The sequence below is a fragment of the Eptesicus fuscus genome, chromosome 1, assembly GCF_027574615.1.
Source record: "Eptesicus fuscus isolate TK198812 chromosome 1, DD_ASM_mEF_20220401, whole genome shotgun sequence".
Lineage (NCBI taxonomy): Eukaryota > Metazoa > Chordata > Mammalia > Chiroptera > Vespertilionidae > Eptesicus > Eptesicus fuscus.
This window is the reverse complement of record NC_072473.1, coordinates 111,571,992-111,588,449: the sequence shown is the minus strand read 5'-3', so window position 1 is coordinate 111,588,449 and position 16,458 is coordinate 111,571,992. Positions and strand designations below refer to the sequence as shown.

Genomic DNA, 16,458 nt, shown 5'->3' with positions numbered 1-16,458 from the left:
AAGCTGAGAAAGGTGTTCCTAGCATCCCAAGTTAAGCACACTGAATATATATTTCCCCATAGAAACATTGTTATTGTATAGTAAATAGTAGGTAGTTTCTCTGCTACTCTTCCTGCTGTACTATGGATACCTTTACATTAAATTGTCTTTTGGGGAATACCCCAGGAAACTAGACATTATTTTTATGGAAAAATGCTTGCTTTCTAAATTCCAAATATCTTACTTTAAAAATGTACTTTTGGAACACAATCCAATCTCAACTTGGCACTTGCCAGTATAGTAAAACCAAACATTTCTCTTCCAGTCAACTCTGTGGTCCCACAACAATTCAGGGAATACCACTCATGAAGTGTTATGGAAAGAGAGGCGTCCCTAGTATTTCGAGCTATAGTTGAAAGAAGGAAGAAAAAAGATATAATGGTTTATTCCAACTTTTATCTGATAGAGCTGAATGGTGTGTTTGTGTGTGTGTATACAACTGTTTTGGAATTCACATATATGCATTCTCTCTATGCACCCCATTTGTTTTTGTACAACTTACTGTGAAGTTAACTCTACCTGGAGTAATCGTATTCTTTTTAAGCTATATACTCCATTTCTCTTATCTGTTTACCTGAGTAGGGGATAGTATTCTTTCTAGGTTCCAAGTTTATTTAAAAAAATTCCATTAATCATGGCTGGATAAAGTTGTAAAGTACATAAAAACAAAAAGCAAAAATTAAAAGAAGGCAAAATATCCAGGGTCCTTAAACTCGAAAATTGAATGAAAACACTCAGAACTCCTATTCAAAATTTCTGCAGGTTTCTATTATCATTCAAAATAATAATTTAAAGCTATAGTTTGTATTTTATGGGTATTATAAAAATTGCTAATAGTTCCATAATAAGAAACAATAATTAGCTACTTATTTAGCTATATCATAAGCTAACTAAATTTCGAGGAGGATAAAGTCTCAAAATTTTACTTTAATTTTTAATGTTCTATGTAAAAAATAATATTCAGGGTTCCAAACACCGAACTTTAATGTACTGTTTTTTAAAACTAGTACATTAGTATAGTATATCAGATTTAATGTTTATGTTAGTTATGCTCGGGTTTATAATTATACATTGTTTTGTGGTTCTTGCAGGGATCAAAATTGTGGATAATAATGGAATACCTAGGTGGCGGTTCAGCACTGGATCTTGTAAGTATTTTTAAATAAACATACACATCCATGCTATAACCTCTTTTTTAATTGGAGTAAACAACAGCTTTTGGGCAAACTAAGTGGTTGCTTTAGTTAATATGTTCACATTAAACTCTTTAGGACCTCTACCCTCTTGTAGATTTAGTTGTATTGCAGGATTGACCATGTTGCTGACCTTCTTAGAGTATATAAGAAGTGCAAGTAGCTTAATAAAATCAAGCCCTCCCCCCCCAATTTAGGAATGAGTGTGTGACAGTTGCTGTCAGTTTAGAGTTTTACTTTGTAAGGTTATCTCTGAAAAGACTGAGTGTTCTTAGATTTTAAAAAAATATATAATTCAGGTAACTGTCACTAAAAGTGGTTCTTGAGTTCTGACCAAGTAGGCCTATAGATCCTGTTCTCTATAGTTTTCTCTTCTCCTTTATATATCATTTGGAAATGTGATGGCATTTGTGGTTGTCAAATGACTTGGAAGTGCTGCAGCACTTTTAGTGGACAGGGATGAGGATGCTAAAATTCCACAGTGTGCAGAAATTCTACCCAATGAAGTTGTGTTCACACCCAAACCACCTTTGAGAAATACTGGTTATTTTCTCCAAATTACTGTGATTCTACCAATGTTGTTTTTTGCCCTTTTACAATCTTTATTAAGATGGCACTGTATTTAAAATTCAATGTGAAGTACTAGAGGCAGCTTTGTGTAGTAGAATGACTACTGGGCTGGCCTATGGAAGTGTGAGTTTATAGAGCTGGCTCTATTCATAACTAAATCATTCTGAACCAAACACATAAAATTCTTGGACTTTGATGTCATATAAAACAAAGAAGTGGCACTAAGTTATTTCTAAGTTATATTTAATATTTTATGACATATTTTATTAGTATGCTTCTGCTTTTGAAATTATAGAGTATGCTACTTCTAAAAATAATATCATCAAGTACTATTTTAATTCTTACTTTTTCAGTGGAGATGAGTTTTCCTAACTAAAAGTGATTAAATACTTTAAATACGGCTTAATCCTGACTGCCAATAACTCAAAGTTTCTTTTTTTTTTTTTTTTTTTTTTTTTTTGCTGTCTCAATGAACCTTTATTGGTAGTCTGCCTTTAATGACGCTGGTAATGTCTTCAGTCCCTCCCCTCAGATTTCCCCTCCAATTCGCGAGTTTCTCGGCACACCTAGGTAGCCGGCTCCTTGACAAAGAAACCCGAAGGGATCCTCAAAGTTTCTAATAATCCTATGAACAGAAATAGCCATAAGAGATTCTTTCCTTTAAACAGAACCATGCTTTTTTTTTTAAAGAACCATTCTTAAACCATTCTAAAGAAATGGTAATTAAACTTGATGGAGAGTTCCATCTCCTTCTAGGAATTCATTTCAGTTTAAACAGCCGAGTTAAATAATCCTTCCTTGTGAAATATGTGAAATAATTCTTATATTCTAAAGTTGAGTTCATTTTTTTCTATTCCCTCTCTAGTGATAGAACACAAAGTGGTGTTTCTTTGTATAATAATCCTTCATGTATATGGAATCAGATATCATTCTTGTATTGAAGTTAATCTCATTTCTATTTGTCTTGTCACAACTTTGTTATACAATAGTTTGTTGTTGTTTTTCCATTAGCTCCATAAGAAGTCTTACAGTTGTTCCATGATCCTCCTTTCACTTTTTATACAGTAAGAGCCCTTTCCAAATTTATCACAGTTAAGTTATCTAGTCTCCCATGGTGCTCACAATGTCTCTTCCCTGCTTAGTTGGCATTGACAAAGCTAGTCCACTGATTTCATTAGGATCACTGATAAGAATAATACACATGAGACACTGGCCCAACTCTAACTAACACAATCTGTATCCCCCGATTATAGTTTGGTCAGTTTTATAAAATCTATAAATGAAATGATTGTGAGACCTTAATCTCATCCTGCCATTCTGACCTCTGCCTAATCAAATGCGAATTAGCACAAATTCAATGAATTTAAATTTTTCTTAGCCTTGTAGTGGCTAAAAATCAAGAGACCTAGGTTCTAGTCCTGGTTCTTCCATTGACTAACTGCCTTAATTTACTCGAATGTTAACTGAAGAAATTAAGTTAGTAGTCTCTCTAGTCTTATTTTTCTAGCTCTAAAATATAATATTATGATTTATTTATAAACTAGAGGCCCGTTGCATGAAATTCATGCACAGAGAGGGAGGGTGTCCCTTAGCCCAGCCTGTACCCTCTCCAATCTGGGACCCCTCGAGGGATGTCCAACTGCCCGTTTAGGCCTGGTCAGACATCCCTCTCACAATCCAGGACTGCTGGCTCCCAACTGCTCACCTGCCTGCCTTCCTGATTGCCCCTAACCACTTCTGCCTGCCAGCCTGATCACCCCCTAACCATTCCCCTAACAGCCGGATTGATGCCTAAATGCTTCCCTGCCAACCTGTTTGCCCCCCAACTTCTTTCCTCTGCTGGCCTGGTCACCCCTAACTGCCCTCCCCTGCAGGGTTGATTGCCTCCAACTTCCCTCCCTTGCAGGCCTGGGTCCCTCTCAACTGCCCTCCCTTGCAGGCCTGGTGCCTCCCAACTGCCCTCCCCTGCTGGCAATCTTGTGGTGGCCATCTGTATCCACATGGGGGCAGGATCTTTGACTACATGGGGCCATCCATATTATGTGTTGGAGTGATGGTCAATGTGCATATTACTCTTTTATTAGATAGGATAGAGGCCTGGTGCAGGGGTGGGGGCCAGCTGGTTTGCCCTGTAGTGTGTCCCAGATCAGGATGGGGGTTCCCTTGAGGCATGGGGCTGCCTGAGCAAGGGGCCTGTGGTGGTTTGCAGGCCAGCCACGCCCCCTGGCGACCCAAGAGGAGGCCCTGGTATCTGGAATTTATTTACCTTCTACAATTGAAACTTTGTAGCCTATAGCAGAGCTAAGCCTCCTGCTTGCTCCATGGCTGGCAGCCATTTCTGTTGGAGTTAATTCACCTTCTATAATTGAAACTCTATAGCCTTAAGCGGAGGCCTGGGCCTGGCCAGGGTGTGCGGAAAGCTCTGCTTTCTCCATTGCCGGGGGCAACACTGACCTCCTCTCTCCAGCTCCGTGGCATTTGTTTACCTTCTATAATTTAAACTTTGTAGCTTGAGTGGAGGCTTAGGCCTAGCAAGGGCAGGTGGAAAGCTTGGCTTCCTCCATTGCCTGGGAAACCTTGCTCTCTGTGGCTGTAGCCATCTTGGCTGGGTTTATTTGCATACTCGCCCTGTTTGGCTGGTGGGCGTGACTGGTGGGCATGGCTTAGGCATAGGGAAGGTGCGGTCAATTTGTATATTACCCTTTTATTAGGTAGGATATCATTTAACTGGACTTTGTAAGGAGAGCAAATAATGAGGAAATGTGCTATTTCTTCTCCATGTATAGTCCTATACAAATGAATACTATCATTTGAGGAATCTAGTAAAGGATTAGGCTCAGAGGCTTAGGCTACCAGGAACAAAAGGAAAAAAAGAGGGATGCTGAACAGAAAGAGTTTATCGCTTTAAGCTGGTACCTGACTAATGGAATATGACTGTGACTTGTAATTTATGTCAACATTATATAGTGTATACCTCAAGATTCTCTTCCATTCTTGAAAAAAAATGTGTTGTATGTCAACAGACTTTGAGCATACTATATGATATTATATTGAATTGCAGTGGCTTACAACAAAAGCACATATAATAAGGTTAATAGAATAAAATATGAGCACCAAGGAAAAAAGAAGCAATATGCTAACTGTAAGAGAAAGCATAACATATCATGTTACACCAGGGACAGGATGGAAGTCAAATGATTGTGGGGAAAATACCCAAATGCACTAGTGTACATTCTTTGAAAGAACAAATGTTCCTCTCTTGCATATCCTCAGTTGACAACAGAGGCATATTACCCAAAGCCAGTATGCTGCCCTGGAGGTGGAGGTATTAGCTATTAGAGACAGTGCGTAATCTTCAGTCTTTGGAGAGAAGTTCAAATATGCACTCCCAGTACAGTGGAGCAAAATCTTGGCATTCTTTTTCCCCAGGTTGCACTGGGACACACACACACACACACACACACACACACACACACACACACACACAACAACAACAATAACAACAACCCTCTATTCCATCTACTTTACTTTTCTTCTCTTTCCAATTCCTTTCCCCCCTCTTTGTCTAATCATTATTAAGATGACTAAGGAAACATTTTAAGTACAAGTTTTGGGATAGTTTTCTATCTTGTAATGAGCCATAAAAACTCAAGTGTACCACTATCCCATTCTCATTTCTCTGCCACAGAATATCCCCTCCCAGTTAAGCTAATGGATTTTTAGTACCTCTTTTTTGTTTGTTTTTACTTAAATATATTTTTGAAATCCTGTTTTAGGTAGTACACTGGCTTATCCAGGCCACTTTTTAGAAGTCCTTCAGAATGATAGCTAGTATCTTACCTAATAAAAGAGAAAAATGCTAATTGACTGTACCTTCGCTATGCCCACAGCCAATCAGAGCGAGTATGCAAATTAACCCAACAAAGATGGCAGTTAATTTGCATATGCAGGTGCAGAGCTGAGTGAAGCCTGCTATGAGGGGAAGTGGGGCAGCGGAGGGAGCTACTCCAGTGGTGCTTCAGACAGAAGTGAGGATGTGCCAGCTCCCAGGCGAACGAGGAGCGGAGACTTGCCAGCTCTGGGTGACCTGGAAGCTGGGACTTGCCAGCTCCCGGGCGGCCAGGGAGTGGTGACTGGCCGGCTCCCAGGCAGCTGGGAGTGAAGCCAGGGGCCTATTCTTGCATGAATATCATACAATGGGCCTCTAGTCCATTATATGAACCTTGCCCATTTTCTTAAGTAACTGAGAGTATACCTCATGGCCTCGTCAACATTTTGTGATCAGTGATACTCAGTACCAATTTTGAGTAGTATGATGTTTGTCTTTCAGTTATTTGGTAGTACCTCAGAATTTCATTGACAATAATAAGATAATATTCAACTTTTACCATTTACAATGACTTCAATCACTACTGTTTAAATATAAATTTCTGGGGTAGAAGTTGATAGATTTGAAAATACATAGGTAATGTTACCTAAGAAAGGCTTCTATTGAACTATGGATATGCGTGGAGTATACTCTATATCCAGACCACAGTTAATATTAAAAGGTGAGATGGAAGTATGGGTTCTATTTTAAGCTGTTAAATTTCAACATGAAAGTACCCTTTATTCAGAATAAATATGGGCATTCATGAAAGATTAAATACACAAGGTGCCAAAGGGCTGTGAATCACTACCAATGTGAGGCAGAGTGGGCAATATTTGATTTTCAACACTTCTTCCCTCCTTCCAGCAAACAGAACTTTACCTCAGCTCTGACTTTAGTTTCCCACCCTTTCCTGTAAATGTTGTACAGTCTACTGTTTGTGCTTTATGAGGTAGCAGAATTTTAAAATAACCATTTATTTTAAAGAGAGATTTTTCAGTTATTCCATTACAACTTCTCCTGAAGCCTTATAATTGCTTCCCTTGTATTCTAGTTGAAACTATTGGCTTTGGTACAGGGATGGGGAAAGGAAGGGAAATATGTTACATTTATTTTAAAAATCATATTCTTCCATGACTTGATAATTGTTTTAACTGTGAAAGTCTGAATAGTTTAATTATTATACTCCTGGTTAAATTTTGAGTCCCCAAAAGTCTCTATGCTTTTACAATGTTATTAAAACACATAAATGATAAGAACTATGCTACAGTTGACCTATATGATCAAATTGGGTTGATGCTAAAAGTAAGTTCATTGTAAATATTTAATAACTTTTTAAAAGTAGTTGTTTTTTTTATCAATCCTCACCCCAGGAACTTATCCATATTGATTTATATTTTGGAGAGAGTGTAAGGGAGAGGGAGAGACAGAGAGAAAAACATTGATGTGAGAGAGATACATAGATCGGTGGTCTCCCACATGAGCCCCAACCATAGCCTGGGATCGAGCCTGCAACCAAAGTACATAGCTCTTGACTGGAATCGAACCCAGGACCCTTCAGACTGAGGGCTGATGCTCTATCTACTGACCCAAACCAGCTAGGACTATGTTTTTATTTTAAAAATGTGTTTTATTGATTTCAGAGAGAGGAAGGGAGAGGGAGAGAGAGAGATAGAAACATCAATGATGAGAGAGAATCATGGATCAGCTGCCTCCTGCATACCCCCTACTGGGGATCGAGCCAGCAACCCAGGCATGTGCCCTGACTGAAAATTGAAACTGTGTCCTGATTCATGGGTCACTGCTCAACCACTGAGCCACACCAGCCAGCCAATATTTAATAACTGTTGAACAAATGTAAAAATTTAAGTAACTAATTTCCTTTTTCTCAAATGAAAAAATAAAGCTAGTTTTGTCATTATGTAAGTGTATCTTAAATTGTTTATGTAAATATTTAAAAACCTCAGGATTTGGAGCTAGTATATAGGTCACACTACTTGTATTATCATCTTTCACGATTAAATTCAATAATTTAAAAACGCTTCTATCCCTTTGACTTAACTTTTTTACTTTCTTCCCTCACCTTTTAATTTGTTCTCACTTATTTAAATATTGGTTTAATAAACAGAACTGCTTCATACATCTAAGTGGTTCCCTTATTTCGAAGATAATATCAAGTTTGAATTTTATTGTTTTAAACTTTCATACATCTATGTGTGTGTATTTTCCCCCTAAGCTGCGAGCTGGTCCATTTGATGAGTTCCAGATTGCTACCATGCTAAAGGAAATTTTGAAAGGTCTGGACTATCTGCATTCAGAAAAGAAAATCCACCGAGACATAAAAGGTATACAAAAATTTAATATGAACCTGAGAAAAATAGGTACATTCTGAGGAAGCTGAGATTTATTTCATTGTCTTTTTCTTCCCTCCTAGCTGCTAATGTCTTGCTCTCAGAACAAGGAGATGTTAAACTTGCTGATTTTGGAGTTGCTGGCCAGCTGACAGATACACAAATTAAAAGAAATACTTTTGTGGGAACACCATTTTGGATGGCTCCTGAAGTTATTCAACAGTCTGCTTATGACTCAAAAGTAAAACACTGTCTATTTTTGTTTTTTATAATAAGTTTTATATAACATACTGTCCTATTTAATAAACTGCCTTAATTTATCTTCATTTTAAAGTATTTCTAAAGCGAGAGTTATGACAAATGTTGCTGCTAAATTATAAGTTCCCTGATGCTGATAATATTGGGACCCCAGTCCCTTCAATTTTGTTCTATACTACTTGGAGTAAAATCCAAAGTCCGTAGTATCACATACATGGCTCACTAGATCTCGCCCTTGTCCAGCTCTCCAGCTGCATCTCATGTCACTCTCCTTTATATTCTATTTGCTTCAGCCACAGTGGGTTGATTGCTGTTTCACAAACATAGCAAGCACACTTTGGCCTCAGGACTTTAGCACTTACCTTCCCTCTATCTGGAATAACCTTTCTCCCAATCAGTTTTCTGCTTTAAGCATTACCTACACAGAATAGTCTTCTCTAGCTATCCTGTGTAAATTTGCAGCCCCTCAATACCATCATTCATTATTTCCTTATCCTGAGTTCTTTTCTTCACAGAACTTAGCACCATCTGACATCATATTTATCTGTCTCTTCTACTAGAACATAAGCCCCTTGAGAGCAGAAATTTTTGTCTGGTTTATTACCACCTGAATCCTCGGTGCCTAGACTATGGTACTTGGCATAATATAGAGAATTTGATATTTTTTTTAAATAAATGAATTTTATTAAGAAACATTTATTAAGCTCACATTTCTTGAGAAACTTTAATATTGTTGTGACCATTAAAATTCCACAGGCTAATTTGTGGCAGTATTTTGGAATATAATTTCAAGATTTTTTTTTTTTCTCTTAAACTTAGGCTGACATTTGGTCATTGGGAATTACTGCTATTGAACTAGCCAAGGGAGAGCCACCGAACTCCGATATGCATCCAATGAGAGTTTTATTTCTTATTCCAAAAAACAATCCTCCAACTCTTGTCGGAGAGTTTACTAAGTCCTTTAAGGAGTTTATTGATGCTTGCCTGAACAAAGATCCATCATTTGTGAGTATATGAGGCCACTGTTATCTATTATTAGATCTACATAGAACAAATGTGTTTTTTTCTATAGTGAGGAAATATAGTGCTTGTGAAAATTGTCAAAAGTCCATCCAGGAAACTGGTTTTTCCTTTATATTGCTAATTCTTTTCAGTTCTTAACAAGATCCTTAGTTCCTCCCCCCCCCTCCCGCTCTATCTGTGTGTGTGTGTGTGTGTGTCTGTGTGTGTGTGTGTGTTTTCATGGTCCATAGCTTCTTCCTTATTCTATTGATCATTTTCTATTTCAGGGGGAAATAAATATGAGAAATAAAATTTATTTAATATGATGTCATTATTAAAGTATATGTGTGACTATTCACAATGATGTTTATTCACTGTGTTTTCACTTTTCATGAAAAGCTATATTTTCATTTCATTATTTTTAAATGTATATTTAGAAATTCCAAGATGAAGTTACACACCTTTCCTGAAGTCTAGTAAGCTCCACTCATTTACCTAACAAATTTGATTGCAGTTTTTTTACTATTTTTAAAATAAAGCTGCCTGGTAACTTCTAGAAACTAGAAATATATAAGAACTGTATTCTGATATTAATAAAATACTAAGGGGAAAATATCCCCTGTAGCACCTGGTATTTGTATGTAGATGCAATATAAATTAATCTGAGGGTCATAAATTGTGTGCAGCTAATACTAAAGTTATAGCATTTCTAGTTTTCATCCATTTTTTTATTTTACAGTTAATACAATAAAGTATTTCAAAGCACTACTTTGAAATGTTTTAAATTTTTACTTTATTTTCAAAATCCTGCCATGTTTTTCCCTGCTTTTGAGAAGGCCTGCCTACCATTTTACTGGTAGGTAGGCCATCTTTTGCCCATTGAGCTTTAACAAATTAGTACCAAGGCAATGAGTGTAATTTGCTTTCCTTGAGCCACTTCAAAAATAGAATTAGCTATTGTCCTACAGCATTTTAGTTGTCCTCATGTATGCAGACATACTTTCACACCTTTCAACTTCATAATTGAAATGATTTCTTATCCCCTTCAATCATAAAGAGCCTAGAAATATTTATCCATGCTTCATTTTTTCCTTAGCGTCCTACAGCTAAAGAACTTCTAAAACACAAATTCATTGTAAAAAATTCAAAGAAGACTTCTTATCTCACTGAACTGATTGATCGATTTAAGAGATGGAAGGCAGAAGGACACAGTGATGATGAATCTGATTCTGAGGGCTCTGATTCGTATGTACAAATTATTTCATTTTTATTTACATAGCGTGTTTTGATATTGTATATCTTTTAACTATGATCCAGTATGCTTTTTCTAGCATAAAATATAAACTATATTTTAAAGTTTTATGTTAGAAACTGTGAAAATCTTTTAAAATCAGTCTGTGGAGTACAATAAATTTGAAAACATGTTTTTCTTAGAAGTGAGTTGCTCTAGTTTTAAATGGTCTCAGTCTAACCCCTAGTGGATACTTGAGTATATTACAAAATTTTGGAATAAGATTTTATTAAAGGTGTTATATTAGTTTGTCCAAAGTGATAAGGGGCTACATCTTCTCATACTTTGTTGTCAACCTACAAAATTCTTCTGGAGAATGACCTTCAGGCCTTTCCCACCTCTTGACCATGACCCAAACCATAGTCAGACTGGTATATTTAAATACAGTAAGTCCTTACTTAACATTTGATAGGTTCTTGGAAACTGCAAACTAAAACAAAATGTTTTATAATGAAACCAATTTACCATAGAATAACCAATAGAAACAAGAGTTAAATTCCTATGATATATGTCTGGTCACAAAAACATCACCAAGCATCTAAATAAAGCATTGAAATAAATATAAGCTATGCATACATTTAAGAAAGATGAATAATGACGAGTCAGATAATGACTTTCTAGTCTGCTTTTTTTCTGTCCATGGTCATGGATGAATGGAGCCTTTTCAATAGCTCAGGGCAAAAGGCGGAACCCACTGTGGACAAGACGCCTTTGCATCATAGGGCCCCTCACACATACCCACACACACTCAGAGTGGGACAACTTAGACACACCAATTCACCTCACATGCACATCTTTGGGATGCGGGAGAACGTTGAACTCCTCAAAGATATTGGCCAAGCAGAGAATTTTTTTTTAACCCTCATCAACATTATAATGAAACGATGTTATTTGAGGACCTGCTAAATTGTTTTATATAGATTTATACCCCCAAAAAGTTACACTGATTTTTACATTAACCTTTTGGTGTCTAGGTCCATAACTTAATTTAGACTAGAAAAGTCTATAGACTGCGCCAGAATTTACTACTCCACAGGCTGAAATACTCTCAGAGTCCTGCATTGATGAGAAATTGCCTAACTTTTGAAAGGAATAAACAAATGCCAGGATAGTTTTTGTATGCTGTTCTAGTGGTTGTTGGCCTTAGCTACCCATGAGAGTTGCCCATGGAGCCTTAAAAAAGTAAAGCACCCTATAGGAGATCCCAATCCAGTCAGTGAGGAGGGGTAGGTGTAGGGCTTTATATATGGTTAGAGGTTCCCATATGTTATTGTGATGCACACTTAGACTTGAGAACAATTTCTACTCTTCAATAAAATGTATTATCGACCTGAAACTGAAATCAAATGCTTTCTAATACTATATTATTTTATACATTGGGACAATTTCTCTTAAGAGTTTGATTGCATTGATTTGGTATTTTCACCAAGCTGAATTAAGAAGTTATTGAAATATCTTTGGCAATCATTTCAGGGAATCCACCAGCAGGGAAAATAACACTCATCCTGAATGGAGCTTTACCACCGTGCGAAAGAAGCCTGACCCAAAGAAACTGCAGAATGGGGCAGTATGTACATGGAGATGATCATTTCCTCTTGATAGATTTTTTCAAACTATGTAGTGAGATTTTGATGGTCAAAATTATTAGAATTTAATACCCCTAAAATGCCTGTCTACTTCACTGTGTCCCTAGTATACTTCATTTGTCATTAGTTATGAGCTAATTAAGAAAAGGTCATAAAAATAATTTATGTGGCCACTTGTATAATTTTAAATGTATTTTACCTAGAGATACATATATATCCAGTGAAATCATGGATATCTATTGTAATCCTAGAAGTTAGAAGCCTTCTGGATGATGGATGAAATTAGTGATGGGAAGACAGCATGGAGATTTGCCTTATATTGGGTCTTTTTTTGGGTGGGAGGGAGATTCGAATTAATGCACATTTACCATAGAAAAAACAAAGAAAAATATGAATGAATGTTTTAATTTCATGTGTATAATCTATATTATTTGTTCAAAGGAGAAAGAACTTGTGCAAACCCTGAGCTGTTTGTCTATGATAATCACACCTGCATTTGCTGAAGTAAGTACAGATTCATCATTGACTATGTATCTTAAGAAATATAGTAATTTTAAATGTTATAGCTATTGATCTTTCTCAGCTTAAACAGCAGGATGAGAATAATGCTAGTAGGAATCAGGCAATTGAAGAACTCGAGAAAAGTATTGCTGTGGCTGAAGCCGCCTGTCCTGGCATCACAGATAAAATGGTGAAGAAATTAATTGAAAAATTTCAAAAGTAAGTTTGAAATGTCATTTAAAAAAAAAAACTATTTTGACATTTTCTGTTGGATGTTAATTTATAATGCAATCTAATTACCTTGATTCAATTATTTAAATTGTTCCTTACAAAATCACTTTTTTATAGTTGTATGCTTAAAAACTTTTATTCTATAATGCATGAACTGTATATTGTGTTGTGTGTTCACCACCCCATGTCAAGTCTCCTTCCATCACTATTTACTCCCCCTATACCCTCTTCTACCTCCCTCTACCCCCTTTTCCCCTGGTAATCACCATGCTATTGTCTGTGCCTATGAAGTTCTTGTGTGGTTGTTTGTTTGTTTGTTTGTTTGTTTGTTTTTGCTTAATTTTATTAACCAATGTCGCCACAATAAACTGAATTAAAAAGAAGAAAAAACAAATTTCAAAAAAGTTTTGTTTGTTGCCCATTTTAAACATTTGCTTTTAGAATTATTATCTTCAGGCATTACAAAGTAATTTTACACTGAATTAAATGCCCCCCCCCATTTTCCCTGCTAGATGAAGTCTAGACAAAAGATTATGTATGGAATATATTTTTATCTGAGCCCTTGTAAACATAATTTAGGAATGGTTCATTTTTGCCACTACTCTCATCACACCACTATTTACAGTTTCCAGTGCTAAAGTCCATAAATTTAATCCCCATTAAAAAAAAATAAGGAAAGGATTTTAGGTAGAGGAACTCAATGAAGACTATAAATGTTCCTTATAATTAACTTTAGTTTCTATACTGTGTCTTAACCTGTTGGTTTAATTTTTTAACATTCAACAAAGTCCTTACATTTAATTTTTAAATGCTCTTTAGAACAAGGCTTTTGTGCAAATACACAACTCCTTAGCTCAAGTAAGTTATAAAGCAATACTAATTTTAGCCTTAACCAATTATATTGCTTCTTGGTGCATCTTTATATTTCTTTGTATTGGTGATATCACTGGCATCAAGTAGGAACAAACTATAAAGCCCATAAAAGCATACACTCTCATAGATCTTTAGATCTGATAAAGCCTACTTGTACTTATAACCTAAAACTCCTTAGATTTTAATGGAAAACTCCCCCCTCTTCCAATTTTTAAAAAATTCAATTGCCAGTTGTAAAATCAAATGTGGAAGGGATTTTTGAACTTCTTTAAATTTTTAACATCTACATGTTAGGATTCAATGGAAAGGATTTAGTTTGGTGAATCTGTTTCTTTATTGTAGATTTCATACAGATGTGAAATATAAACATGCATAGTTGTATATCAATAAAAGTTTTTCTTAATTTTATAGGTGTTCAGCAGATGAATCCCCCTAAGAAACTTAATATTGGCTTTCATTTCATGTGAACTCAGAGAAACCCACCAAAGTTACTTCAAGCTTAACAATGTTTAACTCATGAGCTCCATGTGCCTTTTGGATCTTTGCAACATTGAAGATGTGAAAGAAGCTATTCAACTATTTTGTGATGGTGTTTATCATTTTATATATTTTAAAGAGATTATTTTGTAAGGAATAACTTTTAATACTATAGTTTCATCTGTTTTCTAGTAAATGTTGAGAAACAGTTTTGCTTTTAGATATCATTATTAAGTTAATAGGATGAATACCTTTCATGTTTTGATCTTTAGTTAACTCTACACTGATGAAACATACAGGTCTTTCAAAGTCATTCTAAATATTCAACTTTTGTAAATCATCAAACCTCAAAAAGCTTTTTTTTAAAAAATGCAAGCATGTTCTAAAAATTACTGTTGGTGGAAGGTGCAAACAAGTCATACCTTCTTAAAAGAGAAGTTTTTAATAAACTCTTGGAAATGGTACCTGGAAAAGTATTGACTCTTCTACAAAGTTGGTATGATATTCCAGGTAGCTCAATGACGATCACATTAACGAGCCCTGTGTTTAAAGCATTTATGGGCAACATGTAGCAACAGGGGTACTTCTTGGTGTGCAGTATTTACCTTCTCTTTTAGAAGAGGAAATTAACCCTTATTTAACATGTTTGAGGATTTAATGCAACACCAAGTAATACTGTAGGAATTAGTCTTCATTTTTAAAATCTTCAATTCAAATAGCATATTATATGCTTAGATTTGGGGAGCTTAAAAAGCTGCTCTTCATGTGATTAAAACCTGATCAACAGGTAGGAATATAATTTACACCAGCATATTTTTGTCATGGTAGTAAAATATGCTATAAACTATTTATACATTTTTGCTCTTTATAATTATCCAGTACATAAGCATCATCTGTTAATTTTTGAAAGGGTATTTAAATAGGCATTTTCTGGTTCATATGAAAGTAACCATAGTACAGGATGATTTTTATCTGTACAAAGGTAAGTTAGACTGTACAGTTAATTTTCAGTTATATTTATGGTACTGTTATGTGGGTAATACCTTTTTTAAGCCCAGTACTAGTATATATATTATGCCTGCTTAAGTTCTGAACTGTAGTTGTAGAATTATTGATACTAGTTAATTTTGATGGTTGATGTTTTATTATTTGGAACTGCACAATTTTGTTTTTGCACAAAAGTCATTTTTAAAAATCTGAATAATTGCCAAATATTAGAAGAAAGATATTCTTCAAGTAAAGAATATAGTTTTTAATCAAAGTGGCCATTACCTCCTCTTTTTGTAACAAGACAAGTTTTTGTCATGTCATATGCCAAGAAAATTCTTTTCATTGGTGCCTGTACTTTAACAATTACTTTTAACACATTGTATTTTCAAGTAATGGCTCAGTTAAAGTTTTCTCCTTTTATGTAACTGAAACTCAATTACATTTTATAATCTGTAGAGGTCAGGAAATAAATTTGCCACTCATATCATGAGTTAAAAGAATATTTTTATAAAAGTAAAAGCAACCAATTTATAAATTGATTATTTGAAACTTTACACCACAACTGCATCATAAATATAAATTGTATTGCTTATTCATTGTAGTTATTAGTCCTGTAAACTGTTTCTAGGTGAAGCGTACTCCAGTGTTTGAGGGGGATAAAATAAATATTTAAATTTTCTGGTCCTCAATGTTTATTTTCTTGAGGAATGTATGGTGTGGTATTTTAATTGTTTCAAATCATTTCCCCGTTGTCCTTTAATTTATTGTGGGAATTTTAATACTAATTGGGACCTAAAAGATATTATGCATATTTTATTAAGCATTGATTATAGCTGCAGTGAATATATGTCCTAATTTCCACCTCCTATCCTGACAAAATTATTAACAGAGTACTCTTTCACTCAAAAATGTTCTAGGTTGGACAATAAATTATATGTTCCCTCTGATTATAGTTTTTATTAGGAAATCTCAAAGATTTGAATCCTATAGTTCTCTGGGGAAAGCAAACTTTACAAAGACTTGAAACAAGGAACAACATATAAGCCTAAATGAATATGAGTTTTTCCTAGAGGAAAAGTCAAAGGTGAACTTAATATAGGTTTGAGGATGTTTAGGATTAATGTATAGGTGACTGGACTTCAATAGTGGGGTGGGCAAAATTAGGTTTACAGTTGTGAGTATGTGAAACACAGAGTTAATAAAGCTATTGTAATAATCAAAACCTGCA

General features: G+C 35.3%; 1 protein-coding gene across 2 annotated transcripts in view; it reads left to right on the top strand.

The window, feature by feature from the left end:
* STK26 (serine/threonine kinase 26) overlaps positions 1–15,914 on the top strand; it is a 68,561-nt gene extending 52,647 nt beyond the window's left edge. The window contains exons 4-12 of one of the 2 annotated variants that reach the window (XM_008153879.3): positions 1,131–1,187; positions 7,907–8,015; positions 8,105–8,262; positions 9,099–9,284; positions 10,378–10,526; positions 12,046–12,139; positions 12,600–12,662; positions 12,742–12,878; positions 14,175–15,914. In XM_008153879.3, the coding sequence (XP_008152101.1) occupies positions 1,131–1,187; positions 7,907–8,015; positions 8,105–8,262; positions 9,099–9,284; positions 10,378–10,526; positions 12,046–12,139; positions 12,600–12,662; positions 12,742–12,878; positions 14,175–14,199 (978 nt within the window). In that variant the 3' untranslated portion in view covers positions 14,200–15,914. The remainder of the gene's footprint in view (positions 1–1,130; positions 1,188–7,906; positions 8,016–8,104; positions 8,263–9,098; positions 9,285–10,377; positions 10,527–12,045; positions 12,140–12,599; positions 12,663–12,741; positions 12,879–14,174) is intronic. The other variant, XM_054708015.1, reaches the window with a different exon arrangement.
* The last annotated feature ends 544 nt before the right edge of the window (positions 15,915–16,458 follow it).